The sequence below is a fragment of the Astyanax mexicanus genome, chromosome 1, assembly GCF_023375975.1.
Source record: "Astyanax mexicanus isolate ESR-SI-001 chromosome 1, AstMex3_surface, whole genome shotgun sequence".
Classification (NCBI taxonomy): Eukaryota; Metazoa; Chordata; class Actinopteri; order Characiformes; family Acestrorhamphidae; genus Astyanax; species Astyanax mexicanus.
The window spans coordinates 70,986,253-71,010,576 of record NC_064408.1 but is presented as its reverse complement, the minus strand read 5'-3'; the positions used below and the strand labels follow the sequence as shown (position 1 = coordinate 71,010,576).

The 24,324-nt window shown below is 35.9% G+C and overlaps 1 protein-coding gene across 3 annotated transcripts; it reads left to right on the top strand.

Annotated features, from left to right (window-relative positions):
- Positions 1–9,495: 9,495 nt before the first annotated feature.
- Positions 9,496–23,860, top strand: blk (BLK proto-oncogene, Src family tyrosine kinase). 3 transcript variants are annotated; one of them, XM_007256635.4, is made up of 14 exons: positions 9,496–11,394; positions 12,030–12,111; positions 12,336–12,420; positions 12,540–12,573; positions 13,049–13,142; positions 13,417–13,515; positions 13,632–13,735; positions 14,455–14,604; positions 15,962–16,114; positions 18,374–18,553; positions 18,906–18,982; positions 19,669–19,819; positions 21,436–21,567; positions 23,495–23,860. In XM_007256635.4, the coding sequence occupies exons 3-14, from the start codon at positions 12,337–12,339 to the stop codon at positions 23,695–23,697; spliced, it is 1,461 nt and encodes a 486-aa protein (XP_007256697.2). In that variant the 5' UTR covers positions 9,496–11,394; positions 12,030–12,111; position 12,336; the 3' UTR covers positions 23,698–23,860. The 3 variants fall into 3 exon arrangements, with proteins under 3 accessions (XP_007256697.2, XP_007256699.2, XP_022519472.1); XM_007256637.4 differs by having other exon boundaries at positions 12,012–12,111; XM_022663751.2 differs by having other exon boundaries at positions 11,982–12,111.
- Positions 23,861–24,324: the final 464 nt, after the last annotated feature.

Here is a 24,324-nt window from a genome sequence, read left to right as displayed (position 1 = left end):
TTAGCAAAGATGCACTGACACGCCCTAAATCAATCAAGCAGCATGATGCACTGTTGACGGCTCGCTTATATATCTATAAAATAAGGCCCAAAGTCTACAAATTAGCCTATGCAGGACACTGTAGAGGGAGATAGCAATGTAGTCATCCTCTAGACAAGCAGATTTCCTAGAACACTGATTCATCATTGATTCACTCATTATGAGCTTTCGTAAGACACAAGAAAAAAAGGGCATGAACAAGTACCAGTATTTCCAGTATTTGTTAAGCAGTCAAATTAAGACCTCCAAGAACTGTGTACTGAATCTGAAGTCTGAATCTGAAGTGCCTGAAACTGGAGCCTGGTGTCCACAGTTGCCCAAACCTGTCCGCTAATGTAGACAAATAAGACGAAATGCAGGAGGAAGCACCTGCTTTGCTGACGAGGAGCTATTTCCACCCTCAGTGCTGGGAGACGTGGAGCTCTGTTCCGGTGCATAACACACGGGGCTTTCCCCATTTTCCCTGTTTACCATCAAGTGTGGTGCCAGTGGTCAGCTGCACACAGCCGCTATGCAGCAGCCCTTTCTCCCAGGCCTCCAGATGTTTAAAACAAACAAGTGTGCCAGCCTGTTGATTGGGAGGGGAGACATGTGACCCCTCTGCCAGAATTTCCTGCTCTAGACCTAATGCATTGCACAGGTGGATGTCACCACATGGTCACAAGTGTCATGTGGTGCAGTTGCCCATTGTATATTAATAATTGTGCATGTATAAAAAAATTGGCTAAAAAAGATGGATGGATAGTCAGAAGTTCAGAAGCATCATTGTATCTTATTGCAATTAGTCTTACAATTGAACATGTGTGTAGTGCTGGAAGAACACCTATAAAGACACTAATTAAGAAGATATTTATTTTTCTTGCTCTAGAGTACAATTTTGTACAAAAAAAGGAATACCCTAAAGGATAGATTTTTTTTTTTTCATGTAAAGGTTATGTTGGCACACTAGAGGGCACTTTCATGACCCGTTTGGCACTTTGAACTAAACTCTATGCTCTATGTGGTCCCACACTTCAGTTCTTCTCTCAGGACTCTTCTCTCAGGACTCAACAACTTTCCTGAATAATTCATAGAACGTAGAGGATAATCAAGTTTTATAAAACATTTTTGTTTATTCCACTAGACAGCAAAGTCGGGAAACTCTGATGGCCATGCTCATGCACATAGTACTGTTCTAAATTGTGAGATTTGATTTTTATCGTTATGTTATTGTAGAAGCTTAGGTTTTTGGGTCATAAATGCTTTCAGATTGTCAGACGATATTTATTGAAATTGATTCTTGATTTACCTGTGCAGTGTTTTCTGTGCCTATGGCCACCACGCAACTTCAATACATGACAAATGTACCCTTGTGCTTAACAGTTGCCTTTGGTTGTTTTAACAAATGCATCCTCTTTTTTGTTTTTAATTATAATAAAATCAATAACATTTAATTTAATTTAATAGATAGATAGATAGATAGATAGATAGATAGATAGATAGATAGATAGATAGATAGATAGATAGATAGATAGATAGATAGATAGATAGATATCAACCGATAACTAGACAACTGACTACAAATACAGCCACAAACCCTGAATCTGAAGTTTAAAATATAAAGAAAATAAAGAGGTTTTTGTGTTTTTAAGGATGTAAAACAACAACACTGTTTTTTATTATTATTTATTTTTCTCCCTTTGTAAAGCCAGCCTTAAAATGAAAAACTCTGTAATAAATCAGTTTATACGGTTTAATAGGTTCAATTAATTTTACTCCAGCTTGCTATAGCATTTCCTTATGTTACCATTTTTCAAAAGAGCATCTTCCATATTCACCCTGTGTAATTCCGTTATAGATTATGGCATCAAAGCTGGCATGACCTGACCTTCATTTTTTATGATACAGGCCCAACGCCAAGGCCACGTCTTCTTAAGCCATCAGCTCTGGACAAAGACCGATTCCATAGAGGAAGCGCAATGTGTGAGGTTGTCCCGGCAGCCACGGCTAAACAACTGGCTCTGAAAGTGCATTGTCCAGTTTATTGCTGAGTTGATATGTCCACCGTCTCGTGTAATAATGGGCGAATGAATGAGCGAGGCCCTGTCCGGTTTGATGTGTGAGACAGTCAGAGGAGTTTTCCCACACGGTGAGAGGAAGAATGAAAATGGTCCCACACTATGCCGCTTCACCCCCCTCTTCCCATTTAGGAAGCCCCCTGCGTGGCTGTGAATGGGGTTTGTCCTCAGATTGGCACAGTTTACACGAGGTGCGTGAGTATGGGAAGGTGATGCGGATGAGAAAGCTGGGCTTCACTTTTACCATGCTTTTCCTTATTGTTTCTTGAAAGGTTTTGCCTCCTGTCCAACATTCCCAAACACCAGTAGAGCCATTCAGAAAGTTAATAATCATAGTCAGTCATATTTAGAAAGGATGTTTTGGGACAGAGTGCTGTACTGGGAGCTGTGAGGGTTTGCGTTACAGATGTTATACTCACACAAATGCGTGAATACACACACACACACACACCTACACACTCTCTCACACACACAATGGAAAGTAGCAGAAGGACAAATTTTGCTGTGTTAGCACATGGTTGACAATATGGGCAGTCTTTCTTTTTCTCTTCTTTTCTCTTTCTCTCGCCCCCTTTTCTTTCCCAGCACTATTCAGGTTATACAGGGGAACAGGATGCAGCGTCTGGGGACCTGGCTTGTGGGGATGCGGTATCCGCAGACCCTGGGAAAAGCAGGGTGAGAAGAAATGAATACATAACCAGGACACCCTCAACAAAGCTCCCATCACACACCTGCAGCAGATGCTGTCAGTGAGGCCCCTCGTGCTGAACATCACAAACACAGGTGGTCAACCAAAAACCTGCACTTGTTCCCCCACAAAGCCACGCTACTGCAGCGTTGTGTGATCAGTCCGTCAAGAAAAGGAAGTAAAACAAATATAAACTGAATATGAATATAAAATTTCCCATAGGAAACGAAACATGTAGGAAATATGTTTGTTGTTCGGTAAGATTTATAGTTCCTCTTTAATATGATATTGTTCGTGTAAGTTTTCATATTAACCTGATAGATGTCTTCCTGATTTGAAGAAAGAAAAGCACAGACATTTGTTTGGGATGAAAACATTCATGAGAAACTCATTGTTTGATGAGTGTTGTATTTCCTTCCCATTGTTATTCATTGAAACAAATCAAGATGAATAATTTGACATTAGAGCCCTTGCAGAGCCCTTCTTTACACATTCTTAATAAAAAACATTTTATACCTTCTGTTTGTCGTCCCTAAGCCGATCAACGGTTATTCACCAGTGATAATATAAAATTAATACTAAAAACTAATAATAATTAAAACCAGTAAAATAAATATGTAAATAAATAAACAATTCAATAAAATTAGATTAAAATAGATTGAAAACCGTGAGCAATTCAACAAGCAAACTATTCCTAATTTACCATATAAAAATTAAATGACATATTAATTATTTTCAATAAAATATATGAATAAATATACAAGAAAATTGAACCATAGAATAAATACAAGTAAACTTACAAATAATTCCTTATGATTGTGTAAGTGAGTGTGTTCGCTCAAATGCTACGGACTTTTGAAGTCTAGTGGAGTGATTTACTTCACCCTCTATCTCTTTATGTGATTTGTGAGCTTTGCTTCCCTCTAGTGGGTATTGTTCTAAATGTACAGTGCCAGTCAAAACTTGAAACACTAAATTCAGTGTTTTTTGTATTATTATTTTAAGATTTTCTGCATTGTAGATTAATACTTAAGTCGCTCAAACTATGAAGGAAAACATATGGAATTATTTATTAAACACAAAGTGTTAAACAAACCAGAATATTTTAGATTTTAGATTTTTAACAGCTGTGCTGAACTTTAATGACTTGTTACTGAGTTCATGACTTGAATTTCTTGTTCTCTTAATGTGTTTAAGAGCATCAGTTGTAAATTTGTGAGGAGGTAGAGTTGGTTCTCATCAGGAGGGCCCAAGGAAAGGAAGACCAAGTGTTTTCTCTGTTGTAGAGGATTTTTTGATGGTTTGTTTAACACTTTTTAAGTTATTTCATGATTCCTTATGTGTTCCTTCATAGTCTAGACGACTTCAGTATTCATTTACAATATAGTAAAAAAAACATTGAATGAAAAGAGGCGTGTCCAAACATTTGACTGGTACTGTATATTGGAGTGTGTTAAAAGGAAATTCCTGTGACTCAGATTCGCCCATACTCAGCATATCCTTTAGAGGGTGTGGGGAATTTGCAGAAACCTTTAGTCGCCACTTCACACTGTACACTACAAAGATCAGTCACAGGATCACACCAGGTGTCATGACACATAGGCCACATTACATGTGAACTAGTGATTATAAACCCTGTTCTGTCACTGTAGCTCTTCACATTGGCCACATCAGATGTTGACACTTTAGCTGAAGCATCTTGAAATTACCTTTGAAGCAGATTAAATATAATTCTTTATATTTTACGACTGTTTTTAAAGTTACAATTTTGCATACACATGAACTCACCATGGAATGCTGTGGCAATACTGGCCTTTTAATGTTTTATTTACAACATATAACAGGAAAAAAACTAATTTTTCTCCAAATGAAATAAAGATAAAGAGCAGAATTGGTAGCCACCAATATTACTGAAATATTCCTGGCAGTGCCCTGAGGTCAGAACATATTTAGAAAGGTCATTCCAAACACTTAAAGCTCAGTCTGCTTTGTTTATTCCACAACCATTACCAATGTGTGTCTGGGGTCATTGTTTTTTTGAAACACCCAATTATGCACAAATACAATTTTCTAACTGTAGAAGAAGTAAGTTATTTTATTCCATTAAAATTATTTTATCCATTTTGTGCATTGCATCTGGGTTGAAACAGCTCCAGAAGATGTTGCTACTGTCACATATTAGCCTGTCTGTCCTGTGTTTTTCCCTCTTTTGGTTTTCTGTGCTCCTGCCCTGTTTTCCTGTCTTGTGTTTCCAGCCATGTGCTTTTTTGAGCACATGGCATTGTTTTGTTATTGTTCTGTCTCCACCCTAGCCCCGCCCTAGCCCAGCCCTAGCCATTAGTGTTGTCACCTTGTGTCTTGTTTGTAACCCCGCCCCCTCATTACCTGTCTTCACCCTCCTTGTGTATAAATAGCCTCTTGTATGAGTGTTGCCTTGTGGAGTCTTTTGTATCTATGTGACTGTATATTCGTGAGTAGAGGTTGTGTTTTGTGTTACTTAGAATCTTGGTCAGTTGTTTTGTATTTTCTAGTTAATCTTTGTTTAAAGTTAGAGTTTCTAGTTTAATTAGTTTCCTTGCATTTGTCTAAGTTTAATCCTTATCCTAGTCTTGTTTTTTTTGTAAGTTTTTCATAAGTTTTTAGCGTTACCCGTGTTTTGTTTTCTGTATTTATTTTTCTTGTTTATTTAATAAATACAATTATTTATCTGCACTTACGTCCATCCTCTCCATTCCTCTCATTCATGACAGCTACCACCACCACACACTTGTGGTTTAATATTTTACCTATTACTCCACCAAACACTTTCCTCCATATGATGTCTTTTTATGTGCCCATGTGATTGGTGGTAAACATAAGCTTAAAGATGTCTTTGCTGAAGGAAGGGCTGATTTTTTGGGACAGCAATTTCTTAGTCTATAATGACTTGTAATTTGACTGTAAACAGTTAATTTTTTTTTCAGAAGCCTGAACAGACCTGTGGCTTGCCCTGTAAATGCAATTCCCTCTTAACTGAGGGTAACAGGTTACAGTAGAGTGGCTACACCCCCCACAAAAACATTGCGAGACAGAACAATAAGTTGAACTAATTGTCATGCAATGAGACAATAGTTGTTTAGAAGTGTTTGTATGATACATTTCTTACTCGTACAATCAATGCTGTCATATAAACCCTTTGTTTCTGGACCAGCTGTAGTCAATCATGAGTTCAACACAAAAGAATTTCAAAAGTTTTTACAAAAAACTTTCAGCAAGACTTAATTAATTACCTGGGAGACACTTTGAATTACATTGGGTTTTGAAAAGTGTGATAGTTTCTAGATTTTTTATTAAAGGTGTGCGAACAGTTCCAAAATTATTTTAAGCTCATGACTGCCATGACATGATGAGTGATGAGTATGTGTGAACTTCTGACTGTAGCTGTATGTCTAGTTGCTAGACAGACACAACATATTCTAAACAGTACAATAAAACACATGCAATCAAGTGGTGCACAGGTACCCCAGATAGCTTTGGTCGGTATGAAACAGCTCGCTTTTTAGATGCACACCACAATAACGACCACAGAAACAAAGCAAACTCTGTGTGTGTGCTGTTTCTTTCTACTGCTAACCAAACCGGAGGAAACAGCTGCCTTTTACACTTTCAATACACTTGTCTTGTTTGCCCATATGAATACAAAAAAAACCCAATCAGTTATATTTTGTATAGTTCTAGAATGTTGTACACTTTTATTTGCAAATTATTAGTTAATTATAAACACCAAGTAATGTTAGTAGTGCATGAATGTGCTTGGCTTGCAATGCCCCTCATATTATGTATACAATACACAGCACTGGAAGACTGAAATTGGTGATTAATGGCTTTGTTGTGCTTTTCAAAACTCTAACGTGTAGGGGTGGGGGAATACCTAGTTAACTGAGTGTATTTTTTATTTTTTTACTTTTAGAACTATCACATCCCAATAGAGTCACTGCTCAATTTATTGTTCTATAGAATCAACTTAAAATTCACTTAAGCTCTACTGATTCTGAATTCTGTTAATTTTGCAAAATGGTTTGGTATGAGAACTGTAACATTAAACAGCCAAAGTGTCCAGAAGAAACATTTACTTCCATTTACATCCTGTAGGGGGCATTAGAACCTGTACATGTTTTCACCCAACCATGTCCTGAATCATTAAAGCTTTTCAGACTTTTCAGACTTTTTTATTTAGAGCATGTGTAAATTCATAACTCAGTTTGGTTCCCTAAGGCAGACCTTAGATCCCTCCCTTATTTTGTATTTTAACATACATCTTACAAGACATCAAAGATAGACAGGAAAGTTGCTATGTTTCCCATGTGTCTGTGTGGGTTCTCTCTAGGTACTTTGGGTTTCCCCCTACCTTCCAAAAACACAGTCTGCGTTTGTGTGGAACCCTGTGATGGACTGGTGTCCTGTTAGGAGGTGTTTCTGCCCTGCACAATGATTTCAGGTAGGTTCTGATCCCACCAATGATTTTGTTTTGTTCTTGCAAGAACATTGCTTCTTTCAGTTTATCCTGGAACAATGAAAAATGTGTAAAAAATGTTTGCTTTGTTGATTAAAGACTTAAAAATGATAAAGGAACACATATGGAATAGAACTACTACATATGGAAGTTCTACGCTTTCGTAAAAACTCATAAATACATTATATGTTTTACTTTTGTATAATTACAGCTCCAAAATGTACTTACAAATTATTATATATATATATATATATATATATATATATATATATATATATATATATATATATATATATATATAAATAATTCTAGAAACAGAATGTAACAAAAGAGGATATTTTGTTGAAAACAAAACATGCATTACTGGGAAAACGAATGTATACATAAAACAGAACCCCACATAGGTTGGAAAACCCCCTTTTTCAAATATAATTTCGTTCATTATTTTTAATATTTTAAATGTTTCCTGCCACTACTGAGACATATCTAATACATGTATACTGCAGTATACTTTACATAAAGTTGTATTAAACAGCTAATTATAAAATTGAACACACACTGTAGATGTATAGCTCAGCTCAGTTAACTGCTTGGTGGTTAGACAGCTAGCAAGCTAAGTAGCTAACTGCACGGTGATCACCCACACAACTAATGTGATGTTAATTAGAAAAGATGAAAATAGACCGGAGGAATATTCATGAGCGTAGGAAGTGACGTCGCTGTTCCTAGGACACTTCCGTTCAGCGGTAAACAGCGTTCAAAACAGTGGACGTAACTTTTTAATTTAACATGAATGCAAACTTTACCTAATCTGAGAGTCACAAACATTGAAAATTAGGTCAAATTGTTCTTTGAACAAGTAAACTATGGAGGACCAAAAATTACATAAGTATAAATAAATACACATATAAATGTATACATATGTAAACAAATAAATGAATAAATAAATTAATGTTGAAATTAATAAATATATATAGAAATGCACATATAAATGTATAAATAAATAAATATATATAAATAAATAAATACGTGCACAAATAATTGTATAGGTAAATAAATTAATTAATAAATACATTTCTTATTTTTATATTTATTTATTCATTTATATGTGCATTTATCTATGTCAACATTTATTTATTTATTCATTTTTTTATTTAAACATTTATTTATTTATACTTATGTCATTTTTGGTCCTCCATAGTAAACACGTCTGCTTTTGTTTTTCACACTGCTGACCTGCCTGCAGTTACAGTGTCCGCTCACAACTTCTCCCACCTTCTTATCTATAAACCATGCAGAGTACGTTTTGGATAGCGTTTGACTTGCTCCAACCTCACCATACACTATAGTGATGCTTTCTCTACTACAGGAACAAATATTTTTTTCCACTGAGAAAGTAATTATATGCTCCCAAACTGCGGTGCGCTTTCACTGCGTCATTTTCAACAAGGTAGTGATCACATCTGGGAAGCGTTTTAAATCAGAGGAAAAAAACTTCCCTTTTTTCCCTTTTCACTTTTTACTAATTTCTGACCATATGTTTGCTCTGTTTTCGGGAGATTTGCGAAATATGCGCTCTCATTTTGACAGCTATATACTTGAAAATAGCGCCACCGGAAGCGTCGGAACAGACATGCTCAGTAGCTTTGTTATTGTTTTCCTCATTAAAACGGTAAATTTTCAAGTTTTAGGGTCTGTTCAAAGCATACCCGAACTTTATCTACTAGTTAAAAAATGAGCTGGACAATTAGCTATTGTTTATACCTACTGGTATACGTAGCTATGCTAAGCTAGCTAGCTAACTATATAACTATATTTAAACTAATTTTTACCACAGAGATTCACATTTGCAGCTCACTGTCTAGCTGTCTCAGAGTGTGTGAAAAAGGAGAGCCGAATGGGCTTATTCACGCACACAAAAAAGACTTTACCTTTATTTTATTAAAAAACTGATACTTACTGTAAATGTACAGTTATTTTTACAGTGTGCTTAACTGTGTTGGTTTTCAGTTATTTACTGGTTGTGAAGATACAGTTGTTTAAAAAACTGTTGAAATGTTGACCTCTGTGAGTGTCTCATTGAAAACAGCAGATTGTCTGAGATATCTAAATGTCTGATGTAGGAAGTAAGGTTAGAAGTAAAACAAGTTAAGTGAAATAATTTATTTAATATATCATATTAAAAAATTTACCTGAGTACAGTAATGAAGTGCATATACTTCCTCACTTGCCATCTCTGGTCTTTAAAGACAACGGGAAGTCATATCATATTTAAAAGATGGAAGGCTAGCATGAACTGAGTTATATGATGTGAGCCATCACATCTTAGAGAACTGCTGCAATGGAGGGTCCATTAACAGGCTGCACTGTTTATCATTACCTTATTTTTTTGCGCTATAAGGCGCACTGGATTATAAGGCGCACTATCAATAAACGTCTAGTTTCTGGTCTAATTACATACATTCAGACTGTTTATTTATGTGAGTAAAGCGCTTCCCTTTATTTACAGTAAGCTTAGATTTCCAAATTTTCACTATAGCTGGGTGCAGCAGCATTAGCATTAGCAGCTAACCGCTAGTGCTAGCAGGGAATGTTAATCTACATAGATTTCTCTCCTGAAAAATGTTTATTTAGGTGAGTAAAGTGCTTTCATTTATCTACAGTAAGATTAAATTTCCAGATTTCTACTATAGCTGAGTGCAGCAGCATTAGCATTAACAGCTAACCATTAGTGCTAGCCATGGTAAGTGGCTAATGTAGGCCAACAATACCTCTGAACGGCCAAAAAGCTAGCACTTAGCGCGATTAGCAGCTAATGCTAACACTGCTGGAGAACTAAACTGAAACTCCCGTATAAAGCTGTAATGCAATTCTACCAGGTATGTTGTAAGGAGCAGTAAAGTCAACTTTACTGCTCCTTACAACATACCTGGTAGAATTCACACATAAGGTGCACCAGATTTTAAGACGCACTGACGATTTTTGAGAAAATTATAGGGTTTTAAGTGCGACTTATAATGCGAAAAATACGGTATAAAAAAATGACAGGGGAGAGAGAGGGCAATCCTAACAAATTAGATCCACTTTTGCTCGCTGGGAATAATTTTTCTCAATTATTTTCTATATAATGTTTGTAATAATTGCACATTTAAACAACACATAAACATATTTAAACCCTGTTTCTAAAAAAAATATATTTACAATTTAGAACATACTAGGGGTAAATGAAGGTATTTTAGTATAGGATAAACATATCAGCAAATGTACTGTAACTAAAAGAAGAAAACCACATCGGTCAAAGCAGGAAATATATATCTGTGAGCTAAGTCACATCCTGTGATGCAGTGTATTTTAAGAGCTACTGAAGTGGTCTCACTAAAAACAACTTGCTTTTATCTTCATGTCTTTCACACTCCTTCACACAGAGTGGACTGTGAAAAAGAGGCTTATGAACAACTGATTAATTCATCAGCTATAAATCATGACCCGTAGTCGTGGTCAATGTATGATCTAAAAGTAGATCTGTGTAGGATTAGGGTTAAGGTTAGGGAAGTTTATTAGCCACACCAAGAGAACTAAATACGCTGTATAACTCCTTTAGAATTCCGGAAAGCTACTCCCTCAAGGAGTTCCACAGATGGCCAAAAGATATACTCCAATCAAACCAAATATTATGTTGTTATCAATTATAAAATGTTAAAATGATTGCTTTACACATTACAATTGGTTTCTCTAGTTTAGTTTTAAATGTGTCTTTTGTATTTTCTCTGTTCTGTATTTTGTCTTTGAGTGTGATGTAAAAGCTGAGTGAAGAAGCAGCAGAGTTTGTGAATTGAGCTCTGGTGAAGAGGAAAGGGAGGGGATAAGCAGACTAAATAAACACAACAACTGCTCTGCATTTATCTAATTCCACTAATGTGGTCTCCCAGAGCACGCAGTGGGCTTCAGCTGCTTTTCAGATGATGATCATAAGGGTGCATGTAAGCAAGTGAGAAAAAAAAAACAACTAAATAAACAGAAAGTTAAAAAATAGAGACAGAAGTTCCTCACCTCTTCAAGAATTCTCTGACAGAACTGGATTCTAACTTACAGCGAATTTAAGGCGGCAGAAGATGTAGGTAGGTACCTGAATACATTTAATTTTTTGTTTTAACAAGAATCAATATTTTGAAATGAGAACAGATATTCTGGTATTTGATGATTTGGACATTTTCAGACGTACCAGAGGTAAGGTTTCTAGTGTTTGTCAAAAGTCAATTATGGGAAATTCTTGTGATGCTTTATAAGAAAAAAATATATATTTGTAATATCCTTATTTAAGTGTCCCGGATGTTAAATCTCAAAAGTCACAGAAACATGCTATTTAAAGATCTTTTTTTATGGTCCTTATTATAGCGCTACTGGGCCAGAGTCATAATGAAGTTTAAGATTCAGTACATTATATTCACAAGATGGATATATGACTACACATCATTAAAATAATTAATAATATAATAAAGAATAAATAATAATAAATAGTCTCCAGGGCTTTGTGTTAAATATTGGTGCTGGTTATTATTTCCACATTTTTTGACTATCTCTATTGATTTTCTTTATTCTTGTTTCTTTAATTTCTATAAAATGTTTCTTCTGATGTCCCATTTTAGTTACTTTGCTTTTTGATTTAAACTTTGCCTTAAGCTTTGTGTTATGTTTCATTGTGAAGAGTTTGACTGGAGCTTATCCTCATGCTTAGACCTCATTATGAGTGCAGATGCTCATATGGACTACAGAGCTGCGTGCTGACGGGAGTGGAGACTGACATTAAGCATTAAAGATCGGGTGTGAGCTGGCAGGTAAGATGAACTGCTTTAAAATCTAAAACCTTAAAATTAGATTTTAATGTACTGAAGTATGGCTAGCCTAGGTCTGCATGAGATGGATAAGATGCTATAGGGTCAGTTTATCCGGACAGGATTTAAGCCTAGTCATAATCCCTGTCTGGGAAAATGATCCATAGAATTGCAGCTTTAAGAAATACCTAAAACTGTACGCCTTTCTCTTTTTCTGAATTTTTAAGAATGGGCTGTACTTGCAGTGGTCAGAAGAAACATAAAGAAAAGGGACATCTAAACAATAATTCGGCAGCCAACAACAAATCACACGTACGTATTCCTAACTGCTGGTTCAAAAAAGCAAATGTATTAGACAACAAAGAAACATTTATTGCTGTACATGTATTTAAAAAAAGTTTAAAACATTTTTTTTTCACATTTATTTTCAGCCAAGACAACTTGGGCAGCGTTCTGCAGACTATGGTAATGATCTTAAAGATGTTTTCTAAGAGTAAACGCTGCTGTAGATTTTTTTTTACCAATGTAAATGTGAATGTTATTTGGAGTGTGGCAGCTGATCATGTCTGGAGCTACAAATACTCACTATTCAAAGGAGCCTTTTTAGCAATGCAAGGCAGCAGCTGAGTCACATGAACTGCACTATGGTCATTATATCACTGTTTGGTCATTCTGGCCTGAAGCATGTAGTCAATTCTTCTAACAGTTTAGTGTAAGAAAGCATTGCTGCTGCCACACTTTATCAAATGCAATTATTATTGCATGATAGTATAGTATAGTATAGTATAGTATAGCATAGCATAGTGTAGTGTATAGAAGAGTGTAATATACGGCTATGTGTTACATGAAACGGATGTCGATTGAGTCTTCAAAGCAATTGAAGAAAATTATAAGAACAAATGTGTTCATCTGCTCTTCTGCACTTTGATTTTATATTTAGATGAGGATATTGTGATTGCTCAACATGACTTCAAACCAAACAACGATAGCGATCTTCCATTTAAGAAAGGAGAGAAACTCAAGATCATTCAGGAGTGAGTATTTATAACTTAATCTTCATTTATATTTTATCTGCTTATGACTTTTAATCAGTTCTGATGTCCTTAAGATTTAAGATTAATACCACATGTTCACAGGCCTACAAGTCCAAATGCATTTCAGGCACTTCTAGACCTTACGTTAAGTTAAATTAAACAAACAATTAAGGATTATGGATTTAAGGGGGTCACTAACACGATCCATAAAAGAAGAGTATGAAAACAGTGCTACTCCAAACCTGACTAACTGTAACTTCTGATGATTTGTAAGAAATGGAGACTGGTGGTTGGCTAAATCTCTTGTCACTGGAGATGAGGGATACATTCCATGTACCTATGTGGCTCGAGCTCACACTCTGGAGGTGGAAAGGTAAGTTGCTGATTTCTTTTACACACAATTATTCACAGTCACTGCCGTGTAAAGTTTACATACAGTAAAAATCTATTCTGACAAAACAGAATAAGTGTTTTCATTCTGTGTTCCAGATGGTTTTTCAAGGATCTAAGTCGCAGAGAGACGGAGCGTCTTCTGTTAGCTCCAGGGAACAGGGTTGGTTCCTTCCTTGTCAGGGAAAGTGAGACCACCCCAGGTCAGTATCAGAACACTGCTCTTCTTACAAACATCAAGCATGATGTCACTGCACACAAAGGTTTACAGCTTGGCCTCTGGAAGCCACAATACAAATTTGTGAAAACAGATCAGGCTGATACATTCTATAAAAAACAATAAACAAAAAACTTTAGCACTTGCGTAAAAACTCATCAACATTTACTGCTTAGAGTTAGATACAGCTTCACTTTGGTCATATTTAACCTTTTAACTTCTGCTTAATGCATTTGAGTCACTGCATCTAATAAAAGAATGTGTTTAACTGAACTCAACATGATTGTACTTACTCTACCAATAAGTAGAGGTATGTTAGTAGAGGCTAATAAAATCCACTATAGCCATAGTTCAATAATATAGTAAGACTACTATAGTGACTACAGTGGTAGTATTAATTGTTTTCAGTATTGTTCTAAAAAAATACACAATTTTTTATGGCTTTTTTTGTTGGTGATTAGGTTAAAGGTTTAGACTCTGTATTCTGAGCTTCTCTAAGCCAAGGTCATTATGGTGAAGTTCTGGGAGGGTGGTTATTATGCACAGACACACATTCTAAATAAACAATCATCCAAATATGTCTTTCTATAAATATTTCTGATATTTTTTATCTTCTTTATTTCTCTCTAAACCAATATTGCCATTGAAAATGTATAATGGTACTCAGGACATGATGAAGCTTCTTAAACAAGTTCTTGTCCACAGGTGCTTTCTCCCTGTCCATAAGAGTCTCTGTTCCAGAACAAGGCGATTTGGTCAAGCACTATAAGATCCGTGCTCTTGACAAAGGAGGCTACTACATCTCTCCCTCCCTGACCTTCCCCTCTCTGCAGGAGCTGGTGCAGTATTACTCCAGTGAGTAAAATGATCATCTCACTCAACAGTAGCTTTTTTAATTTTAGTCATATCCAGTTTCATCTCAGTAGCTACAATTTTCCAATGATAACACATGAAACAAGCAACTTCTGATTAAACTGCTGTGAACACAATATTAGACAGCTTAACACTTTTAGAGGAGATCATTGGGTAATTGACACCCACACTGGCTAGATGATGCTAGCCATTGTGGGTGTCAATTACTCAATGTTCTCCTCTAAAAGTGTTTAGCTGTCTAATGTTGATGGGGGAGAGGGAGAGTCAGTCTGCAAACCCAGAGAGAGTGATTATTACATGTAATCAAACTGGTCCTCAGTGATACAGAGGCCAATGTTCTTTCAGGATTTATATGGTATTGTCTGTCTTTATATATATAGAAATGTACAGAATTTTCATATTATTTAAAAGTTAGAATTATGGTTATTTAGCTTAACCTAAATTTATGTAATGTAGTAAGAAATTTCACTTATATTATTTAACACAATTAAATACTTAAATTTGAAATCTACCATTTGCAAATCAACAGTCTTATTTTATTGGACAAAAACAATATTTCACAGCATTTCAAACCTCCACTTTTTGCTTTTTGTAGTGAACTCTTTATGGGAGTTTTTTAGGAGTTTCGCATATTTTGCCTCTCTGTATTTATTTTTTTTTTTTAATTTTTGGCAAAATTTCCAATTTTTTGCAATTGGTTATTTCCATTTAGTTACAGTTTGGCCATTACCAGTACAGCAGCAAATCTAGCTAAACAAACTGATGTTGTGTGCACCACAAACCTTTAACACAGATGAGTTGGAACAGTTCGAAATTCAGTAGCAACCGTATATGTCTTCCATTACACTTGATCAGAGTTACTTTGCTTTCGCATCGCATGTCTTGAGCAAGGGGCCTCATCTCTGCTGTGGTGTACGCTTCCTGTGGTATCTGAACATTCACATTTAATCTAAACCACCAGATACGCAGACCAGCATTAGCCTTGGCTCATCTCAAGTGGAAGATTTATTTTTATAGATCTGTTTACAAGTAACACCTCGTACCTCTGTCATCTTCCTGTTTCTGCTAATACTACTTGTTTACACATTTAAGTCTATAAGAAATATGCATGATACAGTTACAGTAATTAATGTTTTCCTGAAATGTGTTTTTTTGCCATTACGTCAGAGACCTACTTTGTCAAGTACATCTTTAATACTCATCAGAAACATCATCCTTCATGCTCATTATGTGGGCTTGATTGCTTAATTATCACAAACATCATTGCAGCGGCAGGTGGAAATTCCATTAAAGCTCGTTTCCATGGGTTAATTTACTCTTGGCTTGAATGTGTTGATAGGATCGGCTGATGGTCTGTGTCAGAGGCTTGGAAGCCCCTGTAAAACTGCTGCTCCACAGAGGCCCTGGGCTCAAGATGAGTGGGAGATCCCAAGGGAAACGTTAAAAATGGTGAAGAGATTGGGTGCTGGACAGTTTGGGGAAGTCTGGATGGGTAAGACACATATATTATTAGGATACATACATTAACCCTAGAACACTAACATTAAAATTAGTAACACCACTACTAACGTTGGGTACACACTGTATGGCAAGTTTTGTAACCCTTCTTTAATATTACAAAAATCACATAAAACAAAATAAATAAATTAAATTGCCCTATAAAAATGCAGTAAAAATATGGGAAAATCAGGTAATCCTTAACAGGTAATGTCCTACAAAATAATAGTAATGCTGCTGGGAACTTGGTCTTTGGTCCACGCATTCCTGGGACATGTGAGCACCTGATTTAAACACACAAACACTAAAATCAGGTATATTATACCCGTAAAAAATGTTTTTCTCTGCCACTAACAGCGGATGAAAATTACCTGAATGCATGCCTTTCGAAAAAAACATAGAAGGGAGGAGGGAATCAACCATAACATTAAAAACATCAATGAGCGCCCTAAAGCTTCCCAGAGTCCCATACAACTCATACAGCAGAAACAATGGAAATCTCATGAAAACATTGTGTGGATGAAAATCACCCAGCATCAGCCTTTTAGGGTTAAGGGGCAGCTTCCCCAACAGGGATTAAGACTAAATCAGAACTACAAAGCATTTTAAGTGGAGTTTTTTATTTAAACATAAATATAATCTAAATGTTTGAAAGTTTGAAAAGTTTGAAAAGACCTGTTCTGTTCGATCAACGTATCTTCTGAATCAACTATGTAATGCTTCTTTGCTGCAGTAACTATTCTAGAATACCTATTACACCAAATGTAGATGTTGGTAGCTGTGAGCATTTGACTGCATTCAGCCACAAGAGCTTTAGTCAGGTCAAGTATCGGTGTCGGCTGATTACTGTAGGTCTGAATCACAAACTCCACTCCAACTCATTTCAAAGATATTGGATGAAGCTTGTGTTGGACAGAATACAGAATACCTTCACTCTAGAAAAGGCAGTTTCAATGTTCCACTGTCCAAAGCTGGGCTGTTATTTATACCCCACTAAATATTAGATGTTGGCCATTTAATGTAATTTAAATTTTTAAAACGTAAGGGCAATGATGCTGAGCCATATAAAATGTATGGCTTGAAAGTCACAAAATTGTGGTAGCATTTCACAGCATCACAGGGTCTACTTATACCTTTACAAACAAGCAAGAGTTCAGTTTAAGATTTATTAAAACATACTTTAAACAAAGGTTTACAAATGAGTTTTCCTTTACTATACTGCATCCACATATTCTATATATTCCCTAATTTATATATATATATGGACACTCCAAAATGTTACACTTATACTGCAGATTAAACCATGTGTTTTCACTGGGTCCAACAGGTCAAAACAAACTCAAAGCAAAGTATGCACTTGCTTTGCTCTTCTTCTGTTTTGATATGTAATGTTTTACGTTAATTAAAATGAACAGTCACTTCAGTAAAGTAAAATAATACACAAAAAGCCCACCACTATGTACTATGAAACAGACCAGGCTGATTGAGGTTCTGGTCATATAATTTCCTGTAAATCATGATGCATTCTCTGGTTACAGTCATGAATATGTGTAAGTGCTCGTGTGTCATGGTAAGTGATGCAGCTGGTTAAAGTGTTTGGCAAGCTAACCTTAATTTAGCTTCACAGTTTTTGTTATCTGTTTAAAACTTTTCTTTAAACAAATAATCAAACAGCGTGATCAAATCAAATAAATCAGATCTTAAAATAGCATCCTAAATATTGAAGAAGATGCTTTAATGCATATGAAAATAATACTTTATTTTAAACAACCCAAAATAATATTTGACATCACTATTTCCTACAAAAGCAAAATTAACATTATTAATTGGTAATGATTATGTCTCTAGATTCTTGAAAGCACTATGTGGTTATTATTGGCATTAAAACAACTAAAGGTCTTAAGACGTATAATGCATTATTCCCACCACTCCTAGCAGGTATTAGCAAGCATGCCAAAGCTTTCACATCTTAGCCTAATTTATCATTTTAAAATGTTTGCTTGCTACACCTTGATTTAGCTTGATTTTACTATTGTCAACATTGCATACATAATTTAGAGTGTAGTCTCACATGTGGTTTTAGATAGATAGTAAAACTGTATATTCATGTTACACAAATAATATAAACACTGTAACTCCTAAATCAGGTAATCATAAAAAAATATATTTGTTTCACATCAAATTACTCTGAAACACTTAACCACTGAATTCTGCAGTAGTCTATGTATTAATTATTGTTTTTTGTTTTTTTTAGGATACTACAAAAACAACCAGAAAGTGGCCATTAAGACTCTGAAAGAGGGCAGCATGGAGCCAGAGGCCTTCCTGCAAGAGGCGAACCTTATGAAGAAGCTTCAGCATGACAGACTAGTGAAACTTCATGCTGTAGTCACTCAACAGCCAATCCTCATAGTCACAGAGTTCATGGCAAATGGTGAGGATGATTTCATCGTCACTGTAAAAGAAATGTTAAAAAACAATATTATCAAACAAACTTTTCCCAAGGTACAATCACTATACCCTTAATTAGCTAAGGACAATGAAGGGTAATAAAGGTAATTAGGTATTTTTGTACCCTCAATGTTCTTGAGGGTCAATGTGCATCTTAGATCATTTTCAGAAAAAGGATATTTTTAAACACACAAGCAAAAAAAAAAAAAAACAGTTAAGACTAGTTAAACAAGTTAATACAGAGTGTACAGAATAAGTGCAGGTTATAAAATGTGCAACAGAACATGATGGCTGTTTGTGGATTTACTTTTTTTGTATTACTGCATTAATTTCAGGGAGCTTACTGGACTTTCTCAAAACTGATGATGGCAAGAAATTAAAATTACCCAAGTTAATAGATATGGCAGCTCAGGTAAGTGAAACTTGACATTTCTCGCTCTGCTCTGTTCTCCTTGAAGTGCACGTATATTATACATGACTCCTATTTTTATAGCAGTTAAATGTTGAATATTTCTAGATGTGTTTGATATGTTGGAAAGTAAAAACATTTTTTATCATGTCATGTCAGTAAGCAATCTATCAGACTTGAATATTTAGATATCCTCTCTCTGTGAACGTGCTATTTTGAGAGTGTGAGCCAGTCGCACAGTAGTCTGACAGAAGTAGCGGAAAACAGTGAATGCTGCTCTCAGTTTGTGGTCGGGGTATGAGTGTCAGCCTCTCAAAACCTCCCCACAACTTGATTATTAACTTCCGGACAGGAAGTGATGTCACTTTTTCCATCTAACCTCCTCCCCTGAGATGGCGTGTGCTCTATTATGTTGTTTGAAAGGCAAGGCCTCGCTTACAGTTCAATTACGTCTGTTAATTTATATGTGCACTGTGAGGAATGTATATATGAGAGAATATGTAATTCTTTTTTTTATTATAAATTATGCATTTGCATATAATGTTTGACATGACTATTTTTTTGGAAAAGTAAAAGGATTTTCTCTAAACCTATATTTCAGAATATCCCAATAAAAGAGTTTCACATTTTTGCATTGATAAACTATTGCTGTATGTGGTTTTACAGCATGTTTATCTTTTCTCTGGCAGATTTCAGAGGGCATGGCTTACATAGAAAAGAAGAACTACATTCACAGAGACCTTCGGGCTGCCAACATACTGGTGTCTGAAACTTTGCACTGTAAGATAGCAGACTTTGGCCTGGCCAGGATTATCGAGTCTGAGTACACTGCACAAGAAGGTACAGCTGTTATTATTTCTGCATTGCATTGCTTTTTCAATTATATAAGTGCTTTTTGTTTTTTTGTTTTCAAAGAAAACAGTTTTAATTCCGATACGCAAACGCAGTACATAAATATTCCACACACTCAAAAATGGAAAAAGCTACTGCTGCAAACAAACATTTCCATTGCATACAAATCCTGCTCCACTGCTAGTGTGGGTTACTATTAAGCTTATAACACTCAGTGTGTGTGTGTGTTTGTGTGCTTGGGCAAAGTGTAAAGAAATAAAAAGTTTGATTAAACAACCAGTAAAAGCACTTATTTTCATACATACTAGGGTGTTTATCATCCAGTTATTATAAGTCATATTTTTTTTACTTTGTCAGTAAGAACTTTTAAACTCTATTAATTTACATTGTTACAAAAAGTATATATCTAGACGCATACTTTGACTCAATGTTTTAAATGGTAATTTTGCAATAAATTTTTTTCCTGTCAGTTTGAGTGGTGGTCATGTACTTGTGTTCAGTGTTCAATGTTTCAACCCAGTGTCACAACCCTCTCCAGTACATTCTCAAAACAAGAAAGGAAATTAATAACATGAAGCAAATTTATATTGCAAGTGGTAAAACGTGATAACCGCGTCAATAGTGTTCTACAATTATTGATCAATTCATTAAGGAGATTATAATAATAATATATTGAGTGGAGAATTCTTTGCTCTCAGAAAATATGCGGTGCTTCATAGAATTAATTACACAAGATGTAGGAAAAGTCATTTTATATTTATTGATCACATCACTCAATTCCCTCAAATCTGCCATCGCTTTACTGTGAAGCAGGACCAGAATCAATCAGTCAGCTCCTCTCTCACACAGGTAACCTGCAGAAGTGATAGAGAGAGAGTGATGGAGATCGCAAGAGTGAGGTAGCTCAGAAAAGAATAGAAAGGCAACAAAGAAGAAAACATAAAAATCTTTCTTCATAACAAAGTGCTGCTTCGAAGCAAAGACATAAAGTAAAAAAAAAAAAAAAACATTTACTGTATTTACAAAGGTTGGATTCTGATTAAGTGACTGAGAAAGCCACAACCGAGTTTATTGCTATGTTCATTTAGCCAGTTTAAATGTTTTATGGTTCAGTATCATGATGAAAGTAGCCTTTAGAGGATGGGATAATTGTTGTCATGAAGGGATGCATAAGGTCAGCAACAATACTCAAATAGCATGTTACACAGTTTCCACACTGTTACAACACCTCCACTGACCTGGAATGATGACACAAAACAGCTTAGGGTCCACAGATTCATGTTGTTGGCAAAAATTCTGATTATGTTTGCAGAAACTGAAACTGATTGGATCAGGCTCTTTTTCCAGTTAAAAACGCTGAAAGTTAAAGTTAGGTGATCTGTGCCCACTGCAGTCCCAACTTTCTGTTCTTTTCTGACAGACTATCTAAATTACTGTAGCCTTTCTGTCACCTCAAACCAATCTAGCCATTCTTGGTTGACCTGTCTCATCAGCAAGACTCATGGAATAATTTTAAATTATGAAACTATCCTGCTTGAACTCAGAGACACATTTATTCATGTTATATCTCTCTCTCTCTTTTCTTTGCCTCTGAATTTGACTAGGTGCAAAATTTCCAATTAAGTGGACAGCCCCTGAAGCTATCAACTTTGGCACCTTCAGCATCAAGTCAGACGTCTGGTCCTTTGGTGTTCTCTTGACAGAAATAGTGACCTATGGACGAGTACCATATCCAGGTAACAGGCTTCACAAAAAACAGCAATAATGACAGTAGATACACAAATAAAGACATGTTTTTTCTTACTTTTAAAAGCAACAAATATAGTTTCTAAAGTAGTATGATAAAATTACCACCAGTCTGAATAAAAATAAAAACTGTATTTAAAGAACTATTGGTTATAACTTACATCTGTAGGCTATAAGAAGTCAGCATAGACTGTGTAGTTTTCAAGTTTTAAACGTTTTAGTAATGATAGTATCAAACGGTTTTCATTGTTTTTTCATCTTAAATGAAAGGGTTTTATTATAAGTATATTTTATGACTACCTTACCCTGCATGTTGAGGTAATTCTAGGAAAACCTGTTAAGTTTTATGCTAAAAATATAATTTAGTTGTTTTTCTCTGCTCTTCAACATTTTTTTTTTACCAATATAAGGAACCATTGTTGTTCTTTTCAGAACCTTTATTTTTAACAGTGTAATTAACGTACTTTAAAGGGGACATGAAACATTTCAGTTTGTACAAGTTTTCTAAGGTATTAAATATAATGGAATTTATTTGGGGGGGATTTTTTTATATAAAATGTTTACACACTAAATTATAATATATTTATGTTTGTTATGTTTGAGCTAGGGCGCCGCCATGTTGCCCGTGCAGCACTGGTGACGTCACGAGGTTGGTTGGTTTAAGATCCCAGGCATATAACTAGAGGAAAAGAGCTTATTGTTTGTCGAGATTATGGATGAAGACGAAGCTGAACTAGGCTAACATGGAGCATTTGCTCAGAGATCTTTCCTGTATAAACCTGAGCAGAACTTTTCAGATGCTTTTCTGAGAGCGAGACGTTTTGGGAGTGTTTATTCTCTCTCTACGTGGAGCCGTGCAGAACCCTGCAGCGCGTCCACAGCAGGTACTACCATCCAGTTAACCAGCTATTTTATATACATTTAGCTATTTAACATGCAAAGTCCAGAGTCTATTAAGACTGAATGAAACGAACATGATTTAAGTGGATATTGAAACATCCAGGCGCTGTTTGGTTGATAAACCGTTCAGTTTAGAAGTTAGAAAGCTTACTGGGTTACTTAGCTTCATCTAGTTAGTGTTAGCTAGTTAGCTAGCGTTGGCTAGCTAGAATAAGATAGCTAGCTAAGTAGCTAACGCTAGCTATGTTATCTTTAAATTGTCATTTTATCTAGATTTTCGGTAACGGTACCTCTCGCTGCTCTGCTGGGTGGGCGTGTTGTTTGGCTGGTGCGGCTCACAGCTGCTGCTTTCATAGTAACGTTACCATCAGTCGGACGGTCTGTACATTCCAGCTGATCAGAGGAAAAATAAAAAACGGAGGTAAAAAGCCTCGGACTTCAGCTTATTTATCCGGCGCTAATGCTCCTGACTCAAACCCCTCTCCTTCACATAGTCCTGGTCTAGAAAGTGCTCGCCACTAACCCCTAGCAGCTAACCGGAGGATTCTCACGCTTCAGCGCTGCGAGCCCCGCTGAAGGTATGAAAGTGAAAGTAAATATTTCTCATTCCTCACCCTATTAAAATTCACTACTCCCAGTATTACTACACACAGGGACAATACAAAAGTGCCCCCCGCTCTGCATTGAGTTTTGGTTTGGATTTTATTATTTATTGAGGAGCTAAATTACAGTATTCTCATAGATCATAGTAGTGAGGCGTGCGAGAACCAACCTCGTGACGTCACTTTCAGCGCTGGGACAAGATGGCGCTGCCCTTACTTAAAAAAATGACATTTAGATTGCTTATTATTTTAATTCCGCTTCACTGACAACTGTTAAACTTATAAAATTTGTTAGAGTGAAAATACATCTTGTGAATTAAACGAAATACTTGAAGTGTTTCATGTCCCCTTTAACATACAATAAGAACAGCTAAGATTATCTGTGAATTTTGAATTCACCTGTGTTTTGCTACAGGAATGACAAATCCGGAGGTGATCCGTAACCTGGACAAGATGTACAGGATGCCATGTCCGGATGACTGCCCTGAGGAGCTGTATGATATTATGCAGATGTGCTGGAAAGAGAAACCAGAGGACAGACCCACATTTGAATACCTGCAGGACACACTTAACGACTTCTACATCGCTACTGAGGGCCAGTACGAAATGCATCCTTAAGCTTTGAGCACTCTTACAACTGGACAAAGAACTTAAAAACATAAACTTAGATGTTGTAGAGGATTCAGTGGCTCACAAAAGCAATTGATTCATGGATGCAGCATGTGACAGATGTGTGCTGATTAAGGGGAATGTGTTCCCTGTGACCGGACCGATTAATGGATTTCATGCAATGGATTAATGCGTTTCATTCCTGAGTTCCTGTGGAAATCTTTGACCACTGACCTGACTTCTTGGATGAAGGTAGTGTGTGGTAACTTGTGGTACATTTAGCGTTATACAGTGTGTAGTCTGTATTACACATTTTTAAGCTACAAATCAAATACATTGCAGGTTTAGCAATGTATTGCCATCAATCATAGGATAAAATGTGCAACAATCCCTGTAAACCAAGCACAGTGCTATCAAATAACTTTGACGATCTAACCAATCAAAACACTTTGTTTTTTTGTGTAGCACTGGAGATCCCAGAGCTGCGAGACTGGTGTATTTTTACCCTTAACTTAACCCTGAGATTTTGTTTCATTTTTACGCCCAGAGTTTTTGCTGTTACATATTTCTCTCACTACTAAATGTTTGAATATATATGAAACTTTAGTCTATTGACACTTGAACAGACGGTTTTTC